This window comes from Onychomys torridus, chromosome 4, assembly GCF_903995425.1.
Source record: "Onychomys torridus chromosome 4, mOncTor1.1, whole genome shotgun sequence".
NCBI classification, from domain to species: domain Eukaryota; kingdom Metazoa; phylum Chordata; class Mammalia; order Rodentia; family Cricetidae; genus Onychomys; species Onychomys torridus.
Window position 1 is genome coordinate 136,306,535 of NC_050446.1, and position 26,537 is coordinate 136,333,071.

Genomic DNA, 26,537 nt, shown 5'->3' on the forward strand with positions numbered 1-26,537 from the left:
GTTTTGGCCAAGTTCAGTGGTCACTTTCCTGTGGGTCCTGCATGTCCAGTTTATACAACATACTGCCAAGCAGTCCAAGCAAGAGCAGCTTTTTGCCCAAATGGCTAGCCTTGCCACATTGAAAACTCCATAAGTAGTTTCTTTGATGTCCATCATCTCTGAAGTAAGTTGGTGCTGCCAGGAGCAGATGTGTCTCATTGTCATGGAAAGCCCTAAGTTAAAAAATTTAAATACCATATTCTGTAGTTCTTTTGAAAGGTTTGAAGACCATCTATCTATCTAAAATAGATTTCTGTATGATCTGGAAAGCATACCTAACATATCTACAATTTTGATTGTTATAAATTACTGACCACTAACCTATGTTACTGATTATCCTATATAGTTTATAATAATAGCGTTAAAAAGTTATGCAAATGAACTGCATAGGCACAATACCTTGAACAAAAATAGAAACATACAATATTGTAACAAAAATAACCTTAAATTTTTTATCAATATACAAAAATGCTTTAAACAATAGAAATATATATACAGTGTATCAATATTCTATATTCCCCTAATGATAACAAACATCCATAACTCACCAAATAACCAAAAACCACCCACACCCCTCAGTTCTTCGGAATGTGGGCATAGTTTTCTCTCAGCTGCTTCCTGCTGGCTATGGATGATGGCATCTTTAGGGGTCCCTGAGAAGATTTTAGATAATGACCAAGTCCTGGGAGAACCAGCAGTCCTGTGGGACCAAAACTCCAAAGCATTTTTGACTTCCATTTGACAAATATATTTTTTTTACTTTTTAAAAGTTAAGGCATTCTGCCAGGCGGTGGTGGTGCATGCCTTTAATCCCAGCACTTGGTAGGCAGAGGCAGGCAGATCTTTGTGAGTTTGAGGCCAGCCTGGGCTACCAAGTGAGTTCCAGGAAAGGCACAAAGCTACACAGAGAAACCTTGTCTCAAAAAAAAAAAAAAAAAAAAAAAAAAAAAAAAAAAAACAAGTTAAGGCATTCCTAAAGTATCTAGACTGGTTTATTTAATCAGTCCCTCTTTCAATCCCATGTCTCTTAGCATGTTGCTTGATTATTAACAATCAAAAGATTCAAAATAACTCAATACAGGATCCAGACTCCTTGTGTGTTTCCCATCTTATGTGGCTTTTTTTTTATATTACTTTTACTCTCTCTTTAAAGACTTTATTTTTAAACTATTTCTTTCTATGACTGTCTATATCCATATTCTTTCTTTTTAAAAATTATTTATTTTTATTTTACATACATTGGTGTCTTGCCTGCAGGTATTTTGACTGTGTGGGCAAACCTTTAAACTGCTAACAGACACCTGGATCCTCTGCATGGCTCTCTAGGCTTCTCAGGTCATGAAAGCCAGGTCTAAAGCTCACAACCTGGTCAGAGGTTCATGACCAAGAACTGTATTCAGCCTTCCTAGAGTTCTAGAATGCCAATGTTTATGCTGTGACGGGCATTTTTTTTTTTTTTTTTTACTTAGTTTTTTTTTGTTGTTGTTGTTGTTGTTGTTCCTACTTAACATACTAGCTGCTCAAGAGCTCACTGTCTGGAAGGAACTATCTGGCAAAAAAAAAATTTTTCCACCCAGCCTGGCAAAAATTCTTAAAGGAGCCATATTTTTTTAAAGCTTTCTCAGACTCTATGAAAATTTGAGTCCCAGGTTGGGTGCCAAAATGTTGTTGGATTTTTCTTTTACTCTTTTGGGAGTCCTGCCACCCAGCTCCCAAATAAATCACATGTGGAGGCTTATTCTTTATAAATTATAAATGCCTGGCCTTAACTTGGCTTGTTTCTTTCCAGCTTTTCTTAACTTTAACTCATCTGTCTTTTGCCTCTGGGCTTTTGCCTTTCTCTGTTTTTGTACTCCTTTCTCTCTTACTCCATTGCTGCGTGCGTAGCTGGGTGGCTGGCCCCTGATGTCCTCCTCCTTCTCTCGCTCCTAGATCTCTCCTCTCCCAGATTTCTCCTTCTGTTAATTCTCTCTGCCTGCCAGCCCTGCCTATCCTTTCTCCTGCCTTACTGTTGGCTGTTCAGCTCTTTATTAGACCATCAGGTGTCTTAGACAGGCACAGTAACACAGCTTCACAGAGTTAAACAAATGCAACATAAACAAAAGGAACACACCTTAAAATAATATTCTACAACAGATGTCAAAGAACAACTTTGTGGAGTCAGTTCTCCTCTACTTTTAAATGAGTTTTGGACATTAAATTCAAGTTATTGGCTTCATAGGCAAATACTTCTACCTGCTGAGTCATCCTGCCTGCCATGCTTCAGTGTCTTAACCTAAAAAAACTAAATGCTGGGGGGTGTGGTACTGGTGAAATTATTAAGGCCACTCCACGTAGTTAAAAGAGAGGTTTATTTTGTGGGGCCAAGGCTGGAATGGCTACCCACTACAGTGTGGTGGCATACTTGTGATCTCAGCACCCTGGAGGCTGAATTGGAGGATTCATGCCACCTGCAGGCCTCCTGAGGAATTTCATCTGCAACTGTGTATCCCAGGGAGCGCTCCTCTCTGGGCTCCTCTAGCCATACATGTGCTTGGGTAACCCTCCCTGCCTCCTCTGTGAGGCACTACCCCTCTCCTTTGTAAGGTGCCAACACCTCATAAGGCTCATTACCCTCCTCCATGAGGTGTAGCCCCTCTCCCTGAGGTACAACCTCCCTTCTCTTTGTGGCACCCCTGCCACAACTGTTTATTTGCTGTCCTGACTATCTTGTTGGCAACCCAAGCTAAAATTCCACCTATGTTGCCTTAAGCTGCGACTCCCAACTGTGCCCTCACATTTGGGTCATATCATGTTGGTAAATGGTTATGGCCTACCACCCCTAGCTAAAGCACCCCAACTTCCTCCTGGGCTGCCTGCCAACCTCAAGTATGCTCTTTTTTATTTTTAAGGTTTATATATGTATTTTATGTACAGAGGTGTTTTTGTCTGCATGTATAGCTTCATACCAGGAAAGGGCATCAAATTCCATGAGACTACAGTTATAGACAGTTGTGAGCTACCATGTGAGTGCTGGGATTTGAATTCAGGACCTCAGGAAGAAGAGCCAGTGATTTTTAACTGCTGAGCCATCTCTCCAGCCCCTCCAAATATGCTCTTGACATGCACCCCACAAGCCCTTCTGGGACCAGAATGCACTGTGTCTTCAGGACACGAGACTATCTGGCTAGCCTGGCCTCAGCTGTACCTGCTTACCTCCTGCCCAGACACTTGTCTTTGCCTCTGCTCTTCTGGACTCTGTGCCCAAGCGCCCTATCTCTGACCTTTTGAAGGGTTCAGAAGTAAGCCAATAGAGAGTCTTCCAAATAGATTGTGAATGGCTGCTGCTTTGGAATTCTCATGGTCTCTAACTGCACAATTCTGGTTTCTAGGGCCTCAAGGTGTACCTGGCATCAGCAAAGATGGTCAAGACGGTGCTCATGGTGAGCCTGGCCTTCCTGGTGATCCTGGCCTTCCTGGATCTGTTGGTGCTCAGGGAACCCCAGGAATTTGTGACACCTCAGCCTGCCAAGGAGCTGTGTTAGGAGGGGGTGGGGAAAAGTCAGGTCCTCGGAACTCATAAACAACGTTAGGAAATGACTGGTAATGAACTCTAGCAGGCAGCAGGTACCAGTCTTGTGGTTACTAGAAATGGACAGTACAGCTGGCTACAGTCAGCTAGTCCTTCCTGGCCTGCTGCCTGGGCCCCCAAGAGCATCTACTGGCACCACTGTCACTGTCCCATCTGCAGGATTAATGGCAGTCAATTCATCTGTGACAGCATACCTCAGGCACAGGCCCTGGAGATGAAGACTTTAAACCAAGCATCTAGAGGGATGGTGTATCTTTTCTCTTTTTTTGTACAATTTCATGAGATAAAAACACTCAGAGATTTGTTTACATAACATTTATATAAAGCCTATAATAGACTACCAATAAAGCAATCTGCTAACCCTTCAGATTAGCACTGGCTACAGTGTGATGAAGGTGAGGAACTTAATGTCTACTTCACCTGCTTTCTATTACAAACTTACTATCTATGGCTCCCAGTATTTATTGAAGGAACTACACTGCACCGTCTGCACAATAAATAAAGCTACTCACTGGAAACCTCTGTTCCAAACATACAATTTATTACACATAAAGCAATGACTCACAATATGGAAATGTGGGCATTGAAGCAATCTACCGAGAAAATGTTTATGGGCAAAAGGAGCTTTAAAAGAAGTCTCTGGAAAACTCTTAGCAAAAAGTTTTAAAATGGCCCTGCATTTTCCAATACAGAGTACCATGAGACTGGAAATAGGGGGGACAGAACAAATGAAATAAAGTTTCCAAACCTCTTCTAGTTAAAAACAATTTATCTTCTTCCAATTACTAAAGGGGCGTATTTAAAAAGTAAACAAAATAAATAAACGGCAATGTTTTCTTTAGTCCTGAGACTCAAGAAATTACCAAGGATGTTAATTTTTTTAAGTTATCATGTTAAGAACACATGATGGTGTCGGACAGGTAATTGAAAAATTACTAATTATCAAGATGTCTTCATCCTCAAATGGTCATCTGGACATTAGTGGGTAAGTATTTTGTTTAGATAAATACTTTCACAAAATGTGCTCTCAAAGTCCTTACTGGAGTCCCACCAACTGGAGCTGCATCCCTCTTGAGGACTCAGAGCTGAGCTCTGGGATGGCAGGCATGTGTATGATGCCGAAAGAACGGCAGTTCTCTCCCAGGTCCTGGGTCAGTCCAGTCACTTGATCTCCATGGCGGGGCTGCTCTGCAGACTGCCCTGTGCAGGGCAGGTCACCAGGGATTCGGGTCTGGTCAGCTTTAGCCTTCTGCCAGTCTTACCGCAAAACACGCTCTCAAATTCCTAAAGTCAAGAAGTGATCATTAATGCACTGAGTTCAAAGATGTGAACGCTGCTAGTTTCAAAAGCACAAGAGGCTGAAATTAGGAGCCATGTAAAGTATCTCAAAGAATGAGCTAAGGTATCACAAATGTCACACCTTGGTGAGAAGGTATGTGAGAACACAGGAAAAGACAAAAATTTCCCTCAATAGATGTTATACTGTATTGTTTAAAAAGATTTTCCAATAAATTCTCAGTGTCTGAGCATATGCCAAAATGGCCATTTTTACGGTTAAAAAACATAAAATATACCATTTTCATCACTTGTTAAGTATCCAGGTCAGTGGCTGTCCCTTCACACACACTGGTGAGGATCCTTGGTACAGTCTCTGCACACAGTGAGACCAAGAGCAACTCCCTGCAAGCTGCTAGTCTCTGCTTATTCACCCGTCTTCCCCTGCCTTTTAAAAGGCCTTAGGTCTAAAGTCTCCACAAGGCTGGCCCCCTAAACACAGGGTCGGCCTCAATGTCACCAGATAGCTACACCATGTCTGATGGCCCAAGTATTGGGAGGGTGGGGAGACACTCAAGAAGGCTAGTCTAGAAGATGCAAGAAACTTTATGAATTTGTGAAATGCAGAATGTGGGAATTCCTACAAGATAAGTGATCCTGATAGGAAAGGGATCAGTATTTGGATTTCAATTCAAATACACAAGTGAGTGCAGAGGCAGACATCAGAATAGCTGTCTACAAATGAAAGAAAATAAGAAGTGCTCTAACTCACTAAAGTGGGCAGAGGCTGGGTTCATGGATGTGGGCCTTCACTGTTCTACTGTTTTTGTTCATGTTTAGAATTTTTTCTTTTTTTACGTATAGTGTTCTAGACTCATAAATCTAAGTGTATCTGTCCCTGCTTTGGTAAATATGAAAAATAAAATTTGGTGTTTTTGCCACTTGCAAGTTTACAATTCCAAGGCATTAAGAACACAGTGTCCGTCACCAGAAGCTTCTTCCAAAATGTCAGTCCAAACAGAAACTCTGTCCTCATTAACCATGGCATACCATTGCCTGCCCTGACACACACCAGTAAGTTTCCATCTCTTAGTCAGATCTATCTAGGAACCTCACACTGGTGACCAGCTTATCTCACCCAGCTTGTCAAAGAATGTCCACACAGCAGGTGCCAGAACGTCAATCCTCATGGCTGAACATTGCCATGGGTGTCCACAAAACATTCTGCTTGTCCACTCTGTTGATAAGCACTGCTGCTGTGAGTGCTCAGAGACAAATGTCAGTTTGGTTCTTGTTTTCAATCTCCTGGATTTACACTCTGGAACTGCTGGGTCTTTGGGCAGTTCTGTTCTGAGAACTACCATACTCTTCTCCATAGCAGCTGCACTACCTCACATTTCACCATCAAGGCACACACAAGGGTTAGAATTCCTCTAAAGCTTTCCTAACTCTGGTTATTTTCAGATTTTGTTTTGTTCTCCTGATATTTGATTGATATTGAAGTGGTATCTCATTGTCTTGTTTTTTGTTTTCCAGCACTGGTGATCAAACCCAGGGCCTTGCAAGTGCTCTACCACTGAGTCACATCCTCGGCCCCAGGAGGGTGATGTCCTAGACACCAGTGCAGAAAGCCAAGGGATGTCTTGAGGGCCCAGCTGGGCCCATCTCTGGCTGAACAGTATGGGAGCAGCAACTAAATACTTCTGGGAGTAGAACTGAGAGGAGGGTGGAGTTGAGAGGGTACTCATGCCCAGGGTCCAATCCCCAGCATAAACTGCCTTTAATTCTGGCACTTGAGAAGAAAAGGCAGGAAGACCAGAAGTTCAAGGTTAACCTCAGCTACACAGAGTCTGAGGCCAGCCTGGGCTACATGAGCTATGAGGTCTTGTTTCCTAATCCTAATACAAAGAAAAAGAAATGTTTGCTTTAAATGCACTCAGTAGGAAGAGACTAAAGAACATAAATTTTTAATTTGGAAAGGATACAAGGACAGAGGAAGGATGGGTATTTAATTAATAAAAAACAAACTTTGACAAAAAATATTAGTGCATACAGAATAAATCAAGGAAGCTGGAGCACAGCCCTCAGCAAGGAGGGACCCAGAATAGTCCATGGGCAAAACAGGCTCAGACAGAGCAGGACAAGGAGTACAGGGTTATTTTGTGCAAGACACTTTATTTTTAGAACAGAGCACTGCATAATTTTGGCCACTTAGTGACATGTAAGTTATAGGTACTTGCTGGGTGACCGACAGGTACTTCTAGTGGCATGTTCTAGAGAGGGAAAAAATCCTCTAACAGCAGTTTCCTGAGAATTTGAGAGTATCTGAGAAGTATGACTCTATCTCTTGGCTTCCTACTGCTCTATCTGTGCCAACCATGCTCTTATGAGGACATTTAGAAACTTGTAGTCATCAAGCTACATGTCGCAACCCTGAGCCCTTGAATATAGGCTGTGCTGTGGCAAATGGCACTATATCAGCCTCAGCAAAAGCTCTAGCTGCCGGGTTCTTCATCCACACTGCAGAGCCCCTCCAATGCTAGTGACAGTCTTTTCTTCTCTGGGTAGCTGTGTTTATTACCTGCTGTATCATCTCCACATTGGACCTCAGCATCTGGTGAAGTCAGTGGTAGAGAGTTCAGCTCCCCAGTGCACCCAAACAGGGCCACCCCACAGGCTGCATAAATAACACTTACCTGGTGTGGGTCTGTTTTGCAGCAGGGGCTGTACTTGGATGATATCATAAATGAAGTTTAATGGACCATCATATACACAATACAACTTCTGGTTTATGCATATCAGAGCATGGGACACAGCAGTACTGGAAAGCAAACAGGCCAGGGGCTGCTAGCTGTCAGTGGTAGGCATAGACCCTCAAGAGTCTTGCCATGAGGGCCTCAGAACCTCTGCGAGGAAGATGGTACTCAAAAAGAATGGGTGCAGTCTCGGCAAAGGGCATCTTCCCTACCCTGGGAACAAAAGGTTGAGTCTAGACTAGAAAGGATGATGGAGGGGCTCTAGACTCGGGAAGGCACTCCATTGTCTACTCAAACAGTGGACACTGTACATACAGCAAAGGACAGACATTTTATCTGCCTTGGCTGCTCAGGTCCAGGCTCCCAGATTAAGCCAGGGATGGTCCATAATTAAAAACCTAAGGAAAAGACAGACTCAGAGGAGTAGACCCCCCCCCCCTCAGGGTGATGTCCTAGAAGCCAGTGCAGAAAGCCAAGGGATGTCTTCAGCCCCACCCCCACCCCTCTCTGGCTGAACACTGTGGGGGCAGCAATTAAAGGCTTCTGGGAGAAGACCTCAGAGAAGGGCGAAGTTTAGAGGGCACATAGGGTAGTTTTGAGATATCAGTAAGGCAGGCAAAGAACAGGGCAGTGCTAGCAGGGGACAATGGACCTAAAGCGTTCCCTAGAACACTAGGGAAAATAGCATCGGTTTTCATTAAATTAGGGGAAAATGCTTGGGGTCAGGACCTGTGTGTCAGGACAGGGTCTGGGAATAACCAAGTGAATGTATGACTTCATAGCAAAGAGGACCCCTCCCTTGGTAACAAGAGGAAGACATATCAGGAAGTAAGAGATGAGCCATGCGATGGCAGTGGGGCTCAGCAGCCTTGAACACCTTGCTAAGGTTCATAGCCACAAATCCCTAATAGCCTTTCACACCACAATAAAATGTTGCCAGTGGCCCTGGACTAGATCCCAACCAGGGAAACAGCTGTGCAGATGGGCATTATTGGAACAAGGAACAAAATGTAAACATTAACAGTGCCCACCAATGCTCCATATGCTAATCTTTGACCACAGTGTTCTGCTTATATAAGACAATGTACAAAAGGCAAACAATGGATAACTAAGGTATAAGATGGCATCCGTAATTCACTATCAAATCATTCAGACACACAAGCAAACTTAGATGGGTTCTTGTGATATCTATGTCTGAAATTACTTTATAATTTAAAAAATCACCACCAGTTACCCAAATCAAGAAGAGGACATTTCAGACCACTGGCCAGATCTCTTCAAACCTCAATGCCACTATGAACAGGGATAATGGGATTTTAGTTGCTTAGACTGAAGGGCAGAATTAAATACAGTTCATAAGCCATGGTGAATAGTGAGGGAGAAACAGGATGAACAAAACAAAAACTCTAAGGCGGCAGTGATGGTACACACCTTTAATCCCAGCATTTGGGAGGCAGAGGCAGGCAGATCTCTGAGTTTGAGGCCAGCCTGGTCAACAAAGCGAGTGCCAGGACAGCCAGGGATGAGAAACCTTGTCCTCAAACACCAAAAATCAAAAACAAAAATAAAAAACTAAACTAAAAACTTCATCAGAGGTCACTGGAAGAATCCTTACAGAGGGGTTGGAGAGATGGCTCAGCAGTTAAGAGCACTGGCTGCTCTTTTAGAGGACTGGAGTTCAACGCTCAGCACCCACATGGCAGCGTACAACTGTAGCTTCAGGTCCAAGGGATCTGGCACCCTCTCACAGATATACATTCAGGCAAAAAACCAATGCACGCACCTTTGATCCCAGCACTCAGGCAGATAGATCTCTGTGTTTGAGGCCAGCCTGGTCTACAGAATGAGTTCCAGGACAGCCAGGGTTACACAGAGAGACCCTGTCTTGAACAACCTAAAAGAATCCCTACAGAAATGTAAGACTGGGTGTTAGACATTGCTACCAGCTTTGTGAGGCTGATATGAGTAGAGATCAGTCTTTTAGAGGCCTGTGTAGAAACCTTTCTAGATGAAGATCCAAACCTGTAATTGTCTGTGGGTGGGTGGGTAGGGTGGCTCAGTCGTTAAGACCACTGGTTGTTCTTCCAGAGGACCCAGGTTCAATTCTTAGCACCAACATGGCTGGTCCCAACCATATTAACTCCAGTTCCAGGGGATCCAATGCCCTCTTCTGGCCTCCATGGCACCATGCTCACACATGGTTCACAGACATACATGCAGGCAAAACACTCCTACACATAAAATTTAAAATGTTTTAAATTAAATGTGTGCATGGATGAAGTAACAGCACATCAGCTGAGGGGTTAGGTGATGGGCACACAGGTATTCATGGTTCTACACATGCTTGTTAGAACACTGCCATGCAGTGGTCATCTAATATCATACATTCATCTGCCAATACCTCTGCATCTCCATTAGGGGCTGGCCAGACCCAAAAGTACAGCATGTCCAGCCAAAGATGGGCTGCAAGCCATCTCTACACCTTTCCATTGTGTCCCACACTCAGTATACCACAGCAATGCCGAGCTGGGGGCCATTCCCTCCACTGCCTTTTGGCTGAGTCTATTTCCAGAGCTATAGCTGCAGCCTCCTACCAGCTCACCAATATCAAGTAATGAATATAAAATGTACTCTGACCATGGAACTCTCCGCCAAAAATCTGTTCAGGGGTTCTGGTTCTTAGGAAGATCCCAGAATCACTGCACTCTGGGATGACAATTCTGTGCCCCCTCCAACTCCAGAAGTGAGGCTGTAGACACTGCTCTCCTCAGCCATGACATTCAGCACCTCCAATTGAAAATCTTTGCAACTGCAACTCCCTTTCCCCAGCCCCTGTACATCCTGACTCAAATCCAAAGCTCCTCTGCAGTCCTATTGGCCCTAGAGGGGCTTCTACTCTATGGCAGAATCTGACTGCCACTCACTATTGTTTCCTGTCTCCTTCTGAACCAGCAGGGGCTATCATCTCCACCAGGTCCCTAGAATCTGTAATAGGTGCCTGTTACACTAGGAAAGATCTGAGCAAAATGGGTACTAACAAAACTTGGGGAGGAAAAAAACACTTAAAACTCTCATTACTGAATCCTAAAGAACAAGAATATACGTGCAAATAAGAAGGGGAAAGTTACTATGGAAACAATCAAGCCTGAATATGTTCACGCCAATAATGGCTCAATAATCTGATCCAGAAATCATCTACAAGTTCAGTGAGACAAAATTTCAAAAATAGCCTAGAAATATAATAATCTTCTCAGGGAAGATGATATCATCAATTGGTTATCCAATACCAAATGGCCAGCCCTAAAAACATATATACAAAAACATTATATAGATTAAGCAAATTATATACTTAGAAATTTATGTATCATACACACATATATACTTATATGCATGTAAAAAAAGAGGCTATGGATTTGAAAGAGAGCAAGAGGGATATATAGGAGGGTTTGGAAGGAAAGGTAAGGGGGAAATGATGAAATTATATTGTAATCTCAAAAAGATAAGAAAATCCTTAGTTTTAAAAGCCTCATCTTTTGAGTATATTCTTAAGATTTTATTGCAAAAATTATAAACACTTTTTTGGACTGGATTAAATCAACAATTTACCACAAATAGGTACACAAAGCCAAAGACTAAATCTTTTTAACAAATAGTAAAGCTTTATTTTAAGACAGACCAGCAATCTATTCTAGAAAACAATGTTACCAATAACCATAGAGATCCAATTAGAGTAAGCAGCAGTGCTCTAAGTGTGCTCCAGGTGGACTTAAAAATAGCTCACAAGGCTGCATTATACAGATGTAAACACCACTCAGGCACAGACGATAGAAAGGGACAAAGACAAAGATTGCAAGGTCCAGTTCAGTGTGGCTGGGTCCCTGGCAGGCCTCTCACAGGGGCCCTTGTCAAGGCTCCAGGTCTGCTGTACCATCTGAACCCATTCTCCAGCACACTCCGGCTGGGCTCCGCAGAACATGAGTCCAAAATCAGTACCCAGGTATGACAACTATTCTTGACTGTTAACTTGACTACATCTGGAATTAACTAAACCGAAGCAGCTGGGTACACCTGTGAGGGGCTTTTTTCTTAAATCAAAGCAGGAAGACCCACTTTTAATCTGGATTTTTTTGAGGTGAGAAGTTATACCTTTAATCTAGACCACACCATCTGCTGGTAGCCTATATAAAGGACATTGAAGAAGGAAGCTTGATCTCTTTGCCTGCTTGTTCTCACTCTTGTTGGCAAGTCCATTTCTTCACAGCCTACTTCTTCGGGATTCCAGTGTGTACTGAAGACCAGCTGAGACCTCATGGACTGAACGACTACTGGATTCTTGGACCTTCCACTGGTAGACATTTATTGTTGTACTAGCTGGACCACAGACTGTAAGCCATTCCAATAAATCTCCTTTACATATATCTATCTATAGAATATAATATATATGTAGACTCATTCTTATCAATTCTGTTCCTCTAGAAAACCCTAATACAGATTTTGGTGCCAAAAGTGGTTCTAGAACAGTGGAAGTGTAAGGATGAATTTTGAAAGTACCTGGAATAGGCTTTCCAACTTGCCAACACCTACAGTTACTCAAGTCTCTCCAGTTACTAAAGCCTCTTCTGGAAACTTGGAGAGTACTTGGAGTGAACTAGTTTGCAAACTTAAGTGGACAAATGCATTTGATTGTCTTGATTCACCAATTGTGAAAGGCAACAGGTTTGTGGAAAAATAAGGAAAATGATGATGCTGGTTGGTTGCTCCTATCATCTCTGGATAAATTGGCAAAGGAAAAGAATGAGCTTCATGATAAGATCAACCAACTTCTAGCATCCAGAATACGGTGAAAGATAACAATAAACTCAGTGATAAAATTGACCAGCTCCAGATGTGCATAAACAGTCTGAAGGTTTCTAAGTGACCTAGAAGAGAAACTTTTCTCCAGCAGCCACAGCTCAAGATGTGGAAAATCAAACTGAAGCCCTCATTACAAGGTTGACTGAATTACAGTGAAAATTCAAGTCCCAGCCTTAGAGAGTGTCAGTAATTAAAGTAAGGGCATTAATTGGTAAAGCATGGACTCCTGTAACTTGGGATGGGGATTTGTGGGAAGGACCCTATTGAAACTGAGAACTTTGAACCCTCAGATTCTCAAGGGTTTATCTCACCTGAGGAAGTAATCTCTCCACCCACCACAGAGATGAACTATTACCCCCACCCCCTGAAATATTGCCCTTTCCACTTTTGACTAAGGAAATTAATCCTTCATCATCTGCTAAACCAGCTTTCTCTGAAGGAAATGACTGTTGCAGAATATTATTTTAAGGTGTGCTACTTTTGTTTATGTTACATTTGTTTAACTCTGTGAAGTGTTACTGTGCCGGTCTAAAATACCTGATGGGCTAATAAAGAACTGAACAGCCAACAGCAAGGCGGAGAGAGAAATAGGTGGGGCTGGCTGGCAGGCAGAGCAGATATATAGGAGAAACATAAGAGGAAAAAAAAGAAGCAGCCAGAGAAGGAGGAGGACTTCAGGGGCCAGCCACCCAGCTACACATCAACCTATGGAGTAAGAGCAAGATTTACAGAAGTAAGAGAACGGGAAAAGCCCAGAGGCAAAAGATAGATGGGATAATTTATGTTAAGTAAAGTTGGCTAGAAACAAGCCAAGGGAAGGCCGGGCATTCATAATTAAGAATAAGCTTCCATGTGTGATTTATTTGGGAGCTGGGTGTTGGGCTCCCCAAAAGAAGCAAAAAACAAACAACAAATGCCAGGCAAGACAACATTGATGACAACAGGACTTGCCAATAGCTGCCTTTAGACCTATAACCAGACTGAAGGCTAAGCAGGCCCCTAAAGGGGAAAAAGAAAGTGTAGTCCATGAGAAGGTACACTACACTACAATACTATAGAGCTTAATGAGTTGGCTGGTTTAAGCAGAAGTCTGGGGGATATATGTGGGAATGGATTTTAAGGGTGTGGGATATTGGTGGAAGGATCATAAAACTGGATCAGGCTGAGTTGATTGATAGAAGCCCTCTGAGTGGAGGTTCTAGGTTTAATAGGGAAGCTCACACAGTTTTTTTTTTTTTTTTTTTTTTAAAAGGTGTCAAATTTGCTTGAATCATTGGTTGAAGCATTTGTCAAAAGATGCCTTTTGAAAAGGAGTTGGAGATGCCTGGTATCCCTTGGGTTAGTGTTGATGAAGGGATACTAACACGAAGGAAAACTGCAGTGCTAGAGTGGGTATGGTATGTAAAACCTAATCCTCCACAAAGGGAAGGCCCAGAAGACATGCCTTCACTAATCCTACAAAACACAAAATATCGAGAGGGGCACCAACACATTTGAAGAGCTTTGTTTTCACCCTTTTCCTTGTGCAACAACATCTTAGGGTTGGAGATGCTGCTACTCAGTTGGTTAAATTAAAAGCAATGGGTTATCAGGGGCCTGATGGCAGCACTGCATCACCAAAGGCAAGGTTGTATCAGTTATCATAATGGGCAGCATAGATAAAGCAACATCCATAATGGCCTAACCTATAATGGTCAGAACAAAGTGACTTTTATGTTGTCATGACTAGTATAGACCTTTGGTACTGGCTAATCAATCATGGTGTTTCCAGGAATGAAATAGGCCAGCCTATTGAATTTTTGTTTGATCTGTATAAGCGAAAAAATTCTCTAACAAATGAAAAAAAGGCTACAATTGGGTTGTGGCAAACGGAATCTCTGCCCATGAACCAATTTCCAGACTTTAGACAGTTTACAGACCCAGAACCCCTTGAAAGAAGGGATGGCCAGATCCCTGAGGAAGGACCTTGATAAATTACCTAGGAGTTTTACTGTTAGCCTTTCTTCGGTCCTTCCCCAGACAGACTTACAGTCTTTTACAAGGGTAACTATGTACTGGAGGAAATACAGAATGGGTAGTAGAGGAAGCTAGCTATAAATATCAGCTAATGCCATGAGAACAGTTGAAGAAACATGATTATAATTGACATGAATATTTTTGTCATATTTTGTTAATGTGTTTGTACAGACATTTGTGTTTTCTTTCCTTGGTTTCGTTACTATATAATGTAACAACAATTAACAGAATATCAGTTATCATATTTGAGATACTAAAAGGATGTCCCTCAAGGGGCATTGCCACCTGTTCTAAATTTATAATGCATTTGTCGTTATATGAGGTGTTAGGCATACTTATGACCTGGTTAAATATGATGCATTTGCTATTGTATTTGGAAATAGTTCTATCATGTTAAGTGTAATTATGACTTGGTTATTGTTTTCATTTAGAAATTTAAGCATGACATAAGGAGATATGATTGTGGGTCAAGTTGACAAGAGGTAGACTTGTGATGGCTATTCTTGGTTGTCAATCTGACTGCATTTGGAATTAACTAAAACCCAAGCAGAAGGTACATGTGTGAGGGATTTTTTTCCTTAATATTTTTTTCTTAATTAAATCATTCAAACTGGAAAACCCACTTTGAATCTAAATCTTTTGCGATGGGAAGATCTACCTTTAATGTGGGCCACACCTGTTGGCAGCCTACAAAAAAGGACATGGAAGAAGGAAATGTGCTCTCTTTGCCTGCTTGCTCTTGCTGTCAATTCCATTTCTTCCCTGGCATTAGAGCCTACTTCTTCAGGATTCCAGTGTGTACTGAAGATTCTTGGACCTTCCACTGGTAGACAGCCATTGCTGAATTAGCTGGACCATGGCCTGTGTGGTGGTTTGAAAGAAAATGGCCCCCCAAAGGGAGAGGTACTATTAGGAGGTATGGCCTTGTTGAAGGAAGTGTGTCACTGTGGGGGTGGGCTTTATGGTCTCTTTTGCTCAAGCTTCCCTTAGTGTGACAGTCAGTTGACATCCTGTTGCCTGCAAGATGTAGGACTCTCAGCTATTCCTCCATCACTACATCTGCCTACATGTCACCATGCTCCCTGCCATGAAGACGAACTGGACCTGTGAAACTGTAAGTGAGCCCCCTCAATTAAATGTTTTCCTTATAAGAGTTGCTGTGGTCAAAGAAATAAAAACTCTAAGACAGAAGTTGGTACCAGGGACTAGGGTATTGCTATGATAGGCCTGACCATGTTTGTTTGGAGGAATTTAGACTTTGGTACTTTGGGTTAGGAAAGCAGTGGAATGCTTGAAGCACTGATTAATGGGCCATACTAGTAGGAGCAATGAAGATAAGGTGCTAAGAGTTATTTGAACTGTCAGGCGCTCAGGAGGAGGAGAATTTTTGTATGTTGCCTAGAGATTTGTTCTTGTGATATTTTGGTGAAATATCAAAGAGTCTGCCTGAGGCTAAAGTGAAGAGTTTTGGATTAATTCCACTGGCAGAAGAAAACTCAAAACAGTCTAGTATAGATTTTGTCATGTGGTTATTAGTGGTCACTCTAATGAAGATTTATAATGGAAAAAAAAAAAAAAAAAGCAAGGTGAGCAGAATAAATTACAAAAGGTAAATTTTGAGGAGAAAAAGAACACCAGGAAATGGAATGGAGCTAAGTCCTGTGTTCAAGGAGAGAAACGAATTAAGAAATGGAATAAAGGGAATGGTGACCTCAGGGCAAGACCCCACCCAGCTAAGTTTCCAATGTGTGAAAAGGAACTAAAGAAAAGCTTAGAGCCAGATGTGGTGAGGCATACCTTAATCCCAGCAGTGGGAAGACAGAGGCCAGACTGGTCTAAAGAGCAAGTTCAGGGACAGCCAATCTTAAGCAGTGAGGGAAAACAGAAAGCTGATGAAGGGGGCCATGTTCCAGTCCCAGCAAGCAGCAGAACTTGGCAGCTTTGGCCACATGGTTCTTGATTTAGAGTTAAGGATAGAAGAAAGGAGTCATGGAATGACTCCTGCTGAGGCCATTTAGGACTCCCTAAATGGAGGCCTAGAAAGGCCATTATGTGAAGTTGTGAACTTGAAGCCTAGATTGCCTTGGAGAACCCAAGATGTTAGAGATGTCAGAGTTGTGGAATACTTGTCAAGGAGAGATGCTAACAGGAAGTGAAACCAGCCCAAGAGAGAAGCTGAACAGAGTTGGAGATCTGAAGAGCATTTCAACATGAGACATGAAGATGCATAATCTGGAGTTTGCCCAGCTCGTTTTCAGTCTTGCTTTGGTCCAATATTTCCTTATTATGCTCTGTTTCCTGCATTTTGGAATGGTAATGTATATCCTGTGCCATTATAGGTTGAAAGTATGTGATCTGCTTTTTGATTTTGATTTTGAGGATTACAGTTAAGAGATTGGCATGCATCTCAGAAGAGACTTTAAACTTTGAAACTGTTGAGACTGTTATAGACTGTGGGAACTTTTGAAGTTGGACTAGATGAATTTTTTGCATTATGATATAGCTATAAGCTTTTAGAGGCCAGGAAGTGGAATGTGGTACTTTGAGAGAAAATGGCTGTCAAAGGGAGAGGCACTATTAGAAAGTGTGGACTTGTGGGAGGAAGTGTGTCACTGTGGGGGTGGGCTTTATGGTCTCTTTTGCTCAAGCTTCCCTCAGTGTAACAGTCAGTTGACATCCTGTTGCCTGCAAGATATAGGACTCTCAGCCTGCATGCTGCTCCCCGACATGATGATAATGGACTGGACCTGTGAAACTGTAAGCGAGCCCTTCAATTAAATGGTTTCCTTATAAGAGTTGCTGTGGTCACGGTGTCTTTCACAGCAATAAAAACCCTAAGACAACCTGTAAGCCATTCTAATAAATCTCCCTTTCGTTGTATCAGTTCTGTTCCTATAGAGAACCCTAATATATCAGGACTTCACTTACTTCTCTAAGGTCTTACTATCCCTGAAGGACAAAGGCCATAGGCTGTGACCACCAGAATTCTGAGGCCCAAAGTTAGCACAGGTGTCTCTCAAGCACAGCACAGAACCAACCCACAAGTGCTCCCTTTCTTTCACCGGTCCATCCCAGGGCTAAGCCAACTCCCACACCAAGCACCAGTCCCTGCAGAACCAAGGGGGCTGGCCAGCGACTACAGCCCACGTGTGGAAAGAAAGGAACAGAGTGCCAGCAGTCCCCAAGGAACAAGAAGTGTGTGAGCATCAAAGGCTCAGCCTGTCCTGGTTATCTACACCATAGAGATCTAATGATTTGCCTTCTGACCCACCTGGACACAGAAGTCCAGACTACTGATCCAGCCTTTACCTAATACCCGCCCCACGTTTGCTGTCCTTAGCTTTCATTTCTTTCAAAGCTTTCACTTCCCCCCCGGGGCTTCACAAACACTAGGCTAACACTGCGCCACTAAACTATATACGCTGTCCTTACCAGGTTCTGCCTGAATGCCATTCAGACCCAACATAATACACTGCACCCAACAGGCACTAAATTTGGTATCCGACAGTTGACATTTGACAGTCATCTGTATTTCATAAGAAAATCTCAGCTGTGACTATGGCTTTAGTAAGTGACATCAACAGGCAGAACTCCCGTCACATTGGACTTCATATCTGACCTCAGTCCAGGATGCCCAAGGCAGTCTAGGAAGGAGGGGTCAGAGGCAACACTGAAAACTGCAACAGAAAATTCTCAAGTCTCTGCCTGCCTTTTCAGTCACCACATCAAGAAAATTCCCATCTTCACTGAACACAATTCAGGAACACTGAAGTCTACTTTATGAATACTCACCTTTTTAAGAGAATCCCCATGTCTTTCCTGAATGTACTTCAGGAATGCTGTGGTCCACTGAAGGGTTGTTGCTTTATCTGTCTCCGCATTGCAGAATGGAACTAAAAGATTCAGCTCATCACAGCAAATGCGGATTCTGCGCCTGCAGTCAAAATCCACAGTAATCACACAGGACAGCTGGTGAAGTACAGGAGCAACAGAGTTATTTATTCAAAGAAAGCAGAATGCGTGGAGCTGACCTCTGAAGGCTAGGAGGTGTGTCCCACCTGGAAGCCTCATGTAAGCCAGCAGGACTTTGCCACTGAATACCTTTCTATAGAGGCCATCGCTGCCCATGGTCACCAGAACACATGTAGTGGAATACTTTCTCAAATATTTACTTCTCATGGGCCATCTCTCTATACCAGGAATGACTGCAAATCCCTCAACTCAAGAACAAAATTTCTGGGCAAGTAATTTTTTTTCATTGTTTTTATTTTCTTGCAGTACTGAGCACTGAACTCCAGAGCCAGCCCCACACTGTTATTCAGGAATCATGACTTGCTTCCCATGTATAGAAATACGTACTCAGGCACATAAATAGCTTCCAGACTGAGTGGGGCATGATGATACACACCTCTAATAAAGCACCTCAGAGGCTGAGGCAGAAGAATCATAAATTCAAGGTCAGCCTGGGCTATGTAATGAGACCCTGTCTCATAAAAATAAACTTGTCATTTCTTGGAGACTTTAGGGCTAGGGCTGGGGAGAAAGTTCAGTGGTAGAGGGGTTGGGGATTTAGCTCAGTGGTAAAGCGCTTGCCTAGCAAGCGCAAGGCCCTGGGTTCAGTCCTCAGCTCTGGCAAAAAAAAAAAAAAAAAGTTGAGTGATAGAATGCTAGCCTATTATTCCACGGGGCCCTGGCCTCTACCACCAGCACTGAAAAAAGCTTCTTGAGAGAATTAAGTCATGCCTTGCTTTAAGCTTTACATATCACATCCAGTAATAAGCAAAGCCCTCACCATGCTGACACAAACAGTTACACGGTACAGTCCACTACACATCTTCACACCCACACACCTAAAGTCAAATGGCAGCTAGCACACTCTGGATGAACTCTAATTTCTAGTCAAGGGCCCAACTCCTTCCCTATCAGCTCAAGTAGTTCTGACCTCAAGTATGTGTAGTAGATTAACAACCCTATCTTACAGATGAGATACTCAAGCACAGAACTCACTGGAAGCCATTAAACCAGGGGTGTCAAGAATTCCACAGAACAACTATCCCACACATGCTCATTAAACACACATCAGGATGAGCAGTACTTGATTTACAATTTACAGTAGGCTAAAGGAAGTCCTTCAGGTATAACATGACCTGTATACAGGTATAGTAAGAAAAATGCCTTGTCTATAGAGGGAAATCCTGCCTCAAAAAAGAGAGAGAGAGAGAGAGAGAGAGAGAGAGAGAGAGAGAGAGAGAGAGAGAGTGTGTGTGTGTGTTGCCGGGCGGTGGTGGCGCACGCCTTTAATCCAGCACTCGGGAGGCAGAGCCAGGCGGGTCTCTGTAGTTCAAGTGCAACCTGGGCTACAGAGTGAGCTCCTGGAAAAGTGCGCACAGCTACACAGAGAAACCCTGTCTCGAAAAACCAAAAAAAGAGAAAGAGAGAGAGGGAGAGAGAGAGAGAGAGAGAGAATGCAATGGGGCTGGAGATGGCTCAGCAGTTTGATCACCAGCACCTATATGGTGGCTCCCAACCATCTGTAACTCCAGTTCCAGGGATCTTCTGACCATTGTAGCAGTCACGAGGCATATACATACATGTAAGCAAAACACTCATAAAGAATAACACAGCTAGAGAGAAGGCCCAGTGGCTAGCTGCTCTTCCAGAGGACCCAGGTTCAATCCCCAGCACCTACATAGTAGCTCACAACCATCTGTAACTCTAGACTCAGAATCCAATGCCCTCTTTTGGCCTCTACAGGCACACAAGTAGTGTACAAACATACATGCAGGCAAAATATCTTATACATAAAAAAAAATTTTTTTAACTAAAAATGAAGAAATCCTAGCACCTGGGAGGCAGAGGAGGGCAGATCTCTGTGAGTTCGAGGCCAGCCTTGTTTTAAAGAAAAAAAAAAAAGCCGGGCGGTGGTGGCGCACGCCTTTAATCCCAGCACTCGGGAGGCAGAGCCAGGAGGATCTCTGTGAGTTCGAGGCCAGCCTGGGCTACCAAGTGAGTTCCAGGACAGGTACAAAGCTACACAGGGAAACCCTGTCTCGAAAAACCAAAAAAAGTAAAAAAAAATAAAAATAAAAATAATTAAAAAAAAAAATAGAGAAGAAGAAAGGTATCTATCTAGTTTTAACACATCCTCTAAAAAGCAATGAATCACCTTGGGTTATTCAATAATGAAACTTTAATGCACAATACTACGTTGTTAAATACTATTATTCCTGAGCTGAAAATATACACACAATACTCATAAATGACCAAATTGATTATTACTATTAAACACTGTAATAAAAACCCAACTTCAATAGAGAAAAATTAACAACCTTTTATACTACCTAGAGTAACACATATAAAATCCACAGGTAAACTCACTTTTATTATTCACTTTAATTAACAGTTTTAATTTCTTTTCCAACATTTTTTTCTTTTTTCTTCTTTTCTTTTGAATGTAGGGTCTTGCTATTCAAGACTAACCTATAGTTCACTATATATCCCAGATTGTCCTCAAACTTGAAGCAATCCTCCTAACTCAGCCTCTTGAATACTGCAATCACAAATGTATGCAACTATATCTGGCTTCCCCAAATAAAACACAAAGCTACAATGTTACCTAGTGTGTATTTAACTTGAAGGCCCAATACTCTCCTTAAGGACCTGCTTGACAAAACTGGCCTTCTCCTAGTGTCTGGGAACTTGGGTTTGGGGAGATTAGTGAAGAACAGCCCACAGGACACAACTCTGCAAGCAACATGGCTCACACTGAGAGCCTGGTATTCAGAGTGTGCCAGATAGGAACTACCATGTGATGGGCACCAACATGGTCTCTGAGCCCTCCTGTTTGGTGGCACCTCGTTGGCCTTGGAGCACAACATTGAAGTCATCAATTAGGAGGTCCTATGTAACTTTCTGGGAGAAGACTCCTGGGAATGTGCTCCCTAGCTCTTCCCACACACCTTGGATCATTTTGCCTTGTATTCTGCCACTGTAGTCAGTCAGAGCATGAGTCCACCAGAAATCACTGAGTCTTGAAGACTCCTCAGCCTCCATACAGAGGGTGAACTATCACACAAAAAGCCAGCACATCTAAGACAACTGTATGAATGGAGCCCATAGTCCATACTATATTACCTTCTATCTCTTTCCATTCGGTTATGCCTCTCCCGACGCTGAGACCTTCCTCCCTGGGGTCCGCTCTGCGTCTGCTCCCCCAGGTTTGACTGTGAAGACTCAGAAGACTGCCAGGTGCCCTGTGAAGCTGTAGAGCCTTCGCCCACATTCTGAATCTCTCCAAGGGCTCTTCGCTCCACACTTGTGTCCAACTGGCGGATTCTACTCCGATTCCTCTTATTGATTGCTTGTTTACATAGCGCTTCTTCTTTGCAAAAGAAGAAAAAAGCCGTCATTTAATTTTTTATTCTTAACTCATTCCCATTAATGTAGACTATCTTTGTTGGGCATCTTGTTTTTTTCTGAGAAAGAGCCTCATAAAGGCCAGTATTGCCTTAACTCACAATGTAGCTGAGAATGTCTGTGAATTCCTGAGCCTCCTAAGTGCTGGGACTACAGGTGTGCACTACTGTTTGTTTGTTTTTTCTTTTCTTTCTTGACTGTGTGTGTGCCTGTCACCCATGCATAGACATGTTTTGCATTTCAATCCAAGATTCTAACATTATCAAGTACAAATTAAAGAAACAAGATGGCAGAGACTCTGAGCACTAAGCACTGAGCTCTAATCCTACAGCACAATCAAATCACACCTTCTGACTGGGCAGTAGTGGGGCATGCATTTAATCCCAGTAGAGGCAAGTGGATCTCTGAGTTCAAGACCAGCCTGGCCTACAGAGTAAGTTCCAGGACAGACAAGGAATAAACAGAGAAGCCTTGTCTCAATCAATCAATCAATCAAACAAACAAACAAACCCACAAACCAAACCAAAAGAATCTATCCCTTCTGAATGCTATGCAACCAACACAACTATGTCAGCTCCTCCCTCTTTTTCATGGAGCTGTACCACTGATCTACCACTGAACTAAGTGTCCCCCACTCCTCCCTTTTAATGAACAGTTATTACCCATGAATACAGAAACCAAAACATTGTTTTCTTTTTCTAGATTTAGGATGGAAAGAATGTTTCAAATATTTTCACTAAAATTTTTTCTTCATATCCAATTATTCTAGTATGAAAATTGATACATTACCTCAGAATAAAACTTAGCTGATTCAGTTAAATATGTTTTCATGTTCAAGTGATTCCACAAAAAAGCAAATGAAAAAAAATCTGCTCTTGCACTTATATATTGTTCACATAGTACAGAAATAAGTCAAATTCAATCAGACAAAAGAAAGTGAGGTGATAAGCTCTCCTACTTGTCACAAAAAGCCAACTGTCCTTAACACCAATTCTGGATCATATTTTAAGAGAGACAGAGAAAGGAATTCAGAAGTTCTGGTGTTTTCTTTCTTAGCTTTAGTAATAGGTACAGGCCCACATTAGTGCTCATCTATATTTCACAGAAGGATTTTCAAATAAAAAGTACTGACAAACAAAACTAAGGGCTGACAGGAAGAAGTAGTTTCCATCTCATCCTGTCTCAGCAGCTCTGAAAGCTTCAGGGAGCAGTAGTTCCTATCTCTTGAAAGAAAACCTTTTCCAAGGAAGAAGGGGCTGAAGTGACTATCAAGAAATTGACCTGCTGGTGGTAGCTGCTGCTGCTGCTGCTTCTTCTTTTTTTTTTTTTTAAAGATTTATTTATTTATTTTGTATACAGCATGTATGCTTGCAGGCCAGAAGAGGGCACCAGATCTCATTACAGATGGTTGTGAGCCACCATGTGGTTGTTGGGAATTGAACTCAGGACCTCTGGAAGAGCAGCCAGTGCTCTTAACCTCTGAGCCATCTCTCCAGCCCTGGTGGTAGCTTCTTTACACCCCAAACCTTGTAGTCATCCAGCAGCCTCTGCTAAGCCCAGCCACTGCCATGACACAGTGCTATTTCTATCTCTTTGGAGCTTTCCATTGATTTCAGACTCCATCATCATCACAAAGTATGAAATAAAATAAACTACAAAGTACTTTCAGTGGCTATGGCACCTGAAGATGTCTGTGAGTCTGTTGTCATTTTACTGTTAAGAAAAAGCTCCCCCTGGGCGATGGTGGTGCACGCCTTTAATCCCAGAATTGGGGAGGCAGAGGCAGGCAGATTTCTGTGAGTTGGAGTGAGTTCCAGGACAGCCGCCAGGACTGTTACACAGAGAAACCCTGCCTCAAAAAAAAAACAAATAAATAAATAAATAGATGAAAAGGCTCCCAAATTCAAAATATACAAAATTTGAGTTAACTATGATGTTCAGAAAAAAGTTCAAAGATGAGGTTGAGGAATACAGGGTAAATACCTAAGACTTCTTACACATGTGTATATAAAGGTCCTCTCCTGTCCCTACCCACCAGAGCCTAAATATTCTGCAGCTACAGCTTGTCAAGAGTACACACACACAGCCACCACCTGCTGATTTATCACTTACCTCCCACCTTAATCCAAACCTGCTCAGGCAAGGCTTTGTTTCTACTACCTCCTGTCTGTTTGGTGGACTCAATCTCTTGCTGGTAACAGAAAGAAAATGCTCTAGGCAGTCCAATATCCTGGTGCTTGGCAGCTTCCAGTATAGAACATGAATTACTAGAACTCTGGAAAAAAATTAAGTAACAAACTGTATCAATATGTAGCTATGTCCGCTCTTTATAGCACAAGAAACTGCCCTCAATACAATTATGCTCATTCATTTTTAAAAAAAGATTTTAAACTGTGTATACATGTCGATTTGTGCACATGACTGTAGGTTCTGGATGCCAGAAGGACCCCCTCCTAAAGCTGGAATTAACAGGCAGTTGTGAGATGGGAACCAACCTAGGATCCAACACAAGAACAGTATGCATTCTTAACCATTCCTAACCACTGAATCATCTCTCCAGCCCTTTTACTAGGTTTTTTAATAATACCTAACAATCTAAATATTACATCCTACAAAGGTCACCAGTTCCATTTAAAAAAAAAAAAAAAAAAAAAAATCCCGGGCAGTGGTGGCGCACGCCGTTAATCCCAGCACTTGGGAGGCATTGAGCCAGGTGGATCTCTGGGAGTTCGAGGCCAGCCTGGTCTCCAAAGCGAGATCCAGGAAAGGGGCAAAGCTACACAGAGAAACCCTGTCTTGAAAAACCAAAAATCCTGGGACAAGATCGAACTAAGTTATGAGCCCTGAATTTGACACAAATGAAAAAGCTTTACCTGTGTCTGTGCAAGGCTGGCATTCCCACCAGTGGAGCAGGCACTTGTAAACAGCGGGTAGGTGAACTGCAAAGCAGTAGTGGCAGCAGCAGTTTTATTTTTCACTAAGGTCGTACATTTGTTTTGTTGCTGGTGAAGAGGAACATTCATTAATTCAGATGGATGTCGAATAAGAGTTACCAAACTGCCAAGACAAAAGAAAACCCAGAAACCTGAGGAATATGTGGCGGAGAGGCTCCCGAAACATTGCCATCACCCATTCCACCACTAACAGGTCATGCTAGACTCCGCCCTGCTTCTCAAGCAGTCCTGGACATGGCCCAAATGATCCACTGGCCAGTGGTGCTGGTGAAGTCCACTTTGCCTCCTCCCTGCCTGCAGCACTCCCTGACACCAATCTCTGTCACCCTCCAAATCTAGCATGGATGGACAAGACCAGGGCAGCTGGGTGAGTGGAAAACTGCGGAGTCAGTGTCTTCAACAGCTACCTGGGAGAGCACTAAGTGGGCCAAGAACTACCACAGGTTTCAGCTTAATCTTAAAACTCCTGCCTTTCCACTCCACAGGTCCAAGTCTGCACTGGAGGCGAGGGAAGCTACCCATGACATGACACTCAGGAGGGAGACAGAAGCAAAGGGTACAGTCCTCAGACCTCCTCCTCTCCTTCTTGGGGGGTGTAGGGACAGCCCGAAGGTCCACAAGCTCCAAAGTACTCCTTAGAATTGCCACGCAGCACTTGTATGACAGTGTGCAGCTTCCAGAATCATCCTCAGGTTATTTCGGCGCAGGCAGGCCGGCATGAGATCTCCTATATCTAGTACCCAGACTGCCCCTTTACACGGAACCTCCCAAAGATCTTTGGGAAAGGCTGGTGTCCATGCAGCCGTGGAAGTGGCTCTGCTGACCAAGTTCAGGAGCCCTTCCAGGTATCCACCCAGACCCAGCAGGTGCCCAGAATGATCCCACACACGGCCACAGCTCTGTGGGAAGACCCCTCCTCCCCGACGCCCCCGCGCCCCGCACGCACTTGTTGAGCGCCACGCCCGACTCGCCGGGCTCAGCACCGCGAGGCGCAGGCGGCTCGGCCGGCATGCTGTTGAAGCGGTCCTCCAGGCGGACGCGTACGGTCGGCTTGGCCCGGGCCTCGGGAGCGCCGTCGGGGCCCGCGCCGCCCGCGCCCTCCTTGGCCGCGCCGTCCGCCCGCGTCCGCGTCCCGTCCGCGCCGCCAGGCGTCTTCTCGGCTGCGCCCGCCTCGCCCAGCAGCATCATACGCAGCTCCTGGAAGTCGACGTGGCCCAGACACGGCGCGTCGGCCGCCAGCGGCGGGCACAGCACTGGGTACACGGGCGGCGCCGGCGCCAGCGAGCCCGCCGCGCCCGAGCCCGCGCCCGGGCCGGCCAGCAGCGCAGAGCCCAGGCGTGCCTCGAGCTCGCCGTCCGCCGCCTCCATGTGCGAGTAGAGGATGTGCTGCAGCTGCGTGTACTCCACTTCCGTCATCTCCACCAGACTCAGGTCGGTGGTCGTGAAGCTCAGTCCCGGCTCGCCCAGCGCCGCGTCCCCGCCGCCCGCGCCCTCGGGACCCGCCTCGCCGCCCGTCGCGCCTGCCTCAGGCGGCGGCTCCCGCGGCCCGGGGCCCGACATGCCGGCGCGGCGCGGCCCAACGGCGGGGCGCGGGCGCGGGGACGGCGACGCAGACGCGGGCGGGCGGCGAGGCGGGGTCGCGGCCTCCGCAGACGA

At 43.9% G+C, this 26,537-nt stretch overlaps 2 protein-coding genes across 3 annotated transcripts in view; one reads left to right on the plus strand and one right to left on the minus strand.

Annotated features, from left to right (window-relative positions):
• The window catches only part of Col9a3 (collagen type IX alpha 3 chain), a 26,341-nt gene extending 21,980 nt beyond the window's left edge, over positions 1-4,361 (plus strand). Inside the window, exon 32 of the mRNA XM_036184568.1 lies at positions 3,411-4,361. Coding sequence (XP_036040461.1) covers positions 3,411-3,601 — 191 coding nt within the window. The 3' untranslated portion in view covers positions 3,602-4,361. The remainder of the gene's footprint in view (positions 1-3,410) is intronic.
• Tcfl5 (transcription factor like 5) lies at positions 4,118-26,537 on the minus strand. Of its 2 annotated transcripts, none has more exons than XM_036184570.1 (6): positions 25,828-26,537; positions 24,801-24,984; positions 24,040-24,202; positions 21,646-21,892; positions 18,304-18,445; positions 4,118-4,894 (listed from the first exon to the last, which is right to left on the minus strand). In XM_036184570.1, exons 1-6 carry the CDS (start codon positions 26,439-26,441, stop codon positions 4,772-4,774), a joined length of 1,473 nt encoding a protein of 490 aa, XP_036040463.1. In that variant the 5' UTR covers positions 26,442-26,537; the 3' UTR covers positions 4,118-4,771. The 2 variants fall into 2 exon arrangements, with proteins under 2 accessions (XP_036040463.1, XP_036040464.1); XM_036184571.1 differs by having other exon boundaries at positions 4,133-4,894; positions 21,646-21,889.

Bases quoted from the DNA above. Each gene is read 5' to 3' on its own strand.
- Tcfl5 (XM_036184570.1), bottom strand. From the start codon at position 26,441: ATGTCGGGCCCCGGGCCGCGGGAGCCGCCGCCTGAGGCAGGCGCGACG. The intron at 21,893-24,039 runs GTAAGTGATAAA...TCTTTTGCAAAG, and splicing joins GGTTTGGATTAAGGTGGGAG to AAGAAGCGCTATGTAAACAA. The intron at 18,446-21,645 runs GTAATATAGTAT...TTTTGACTGCAG, and splicing joins CGAATGGAAAGAGATAGAAG to GCGCAGAATCCGCATTTGCT.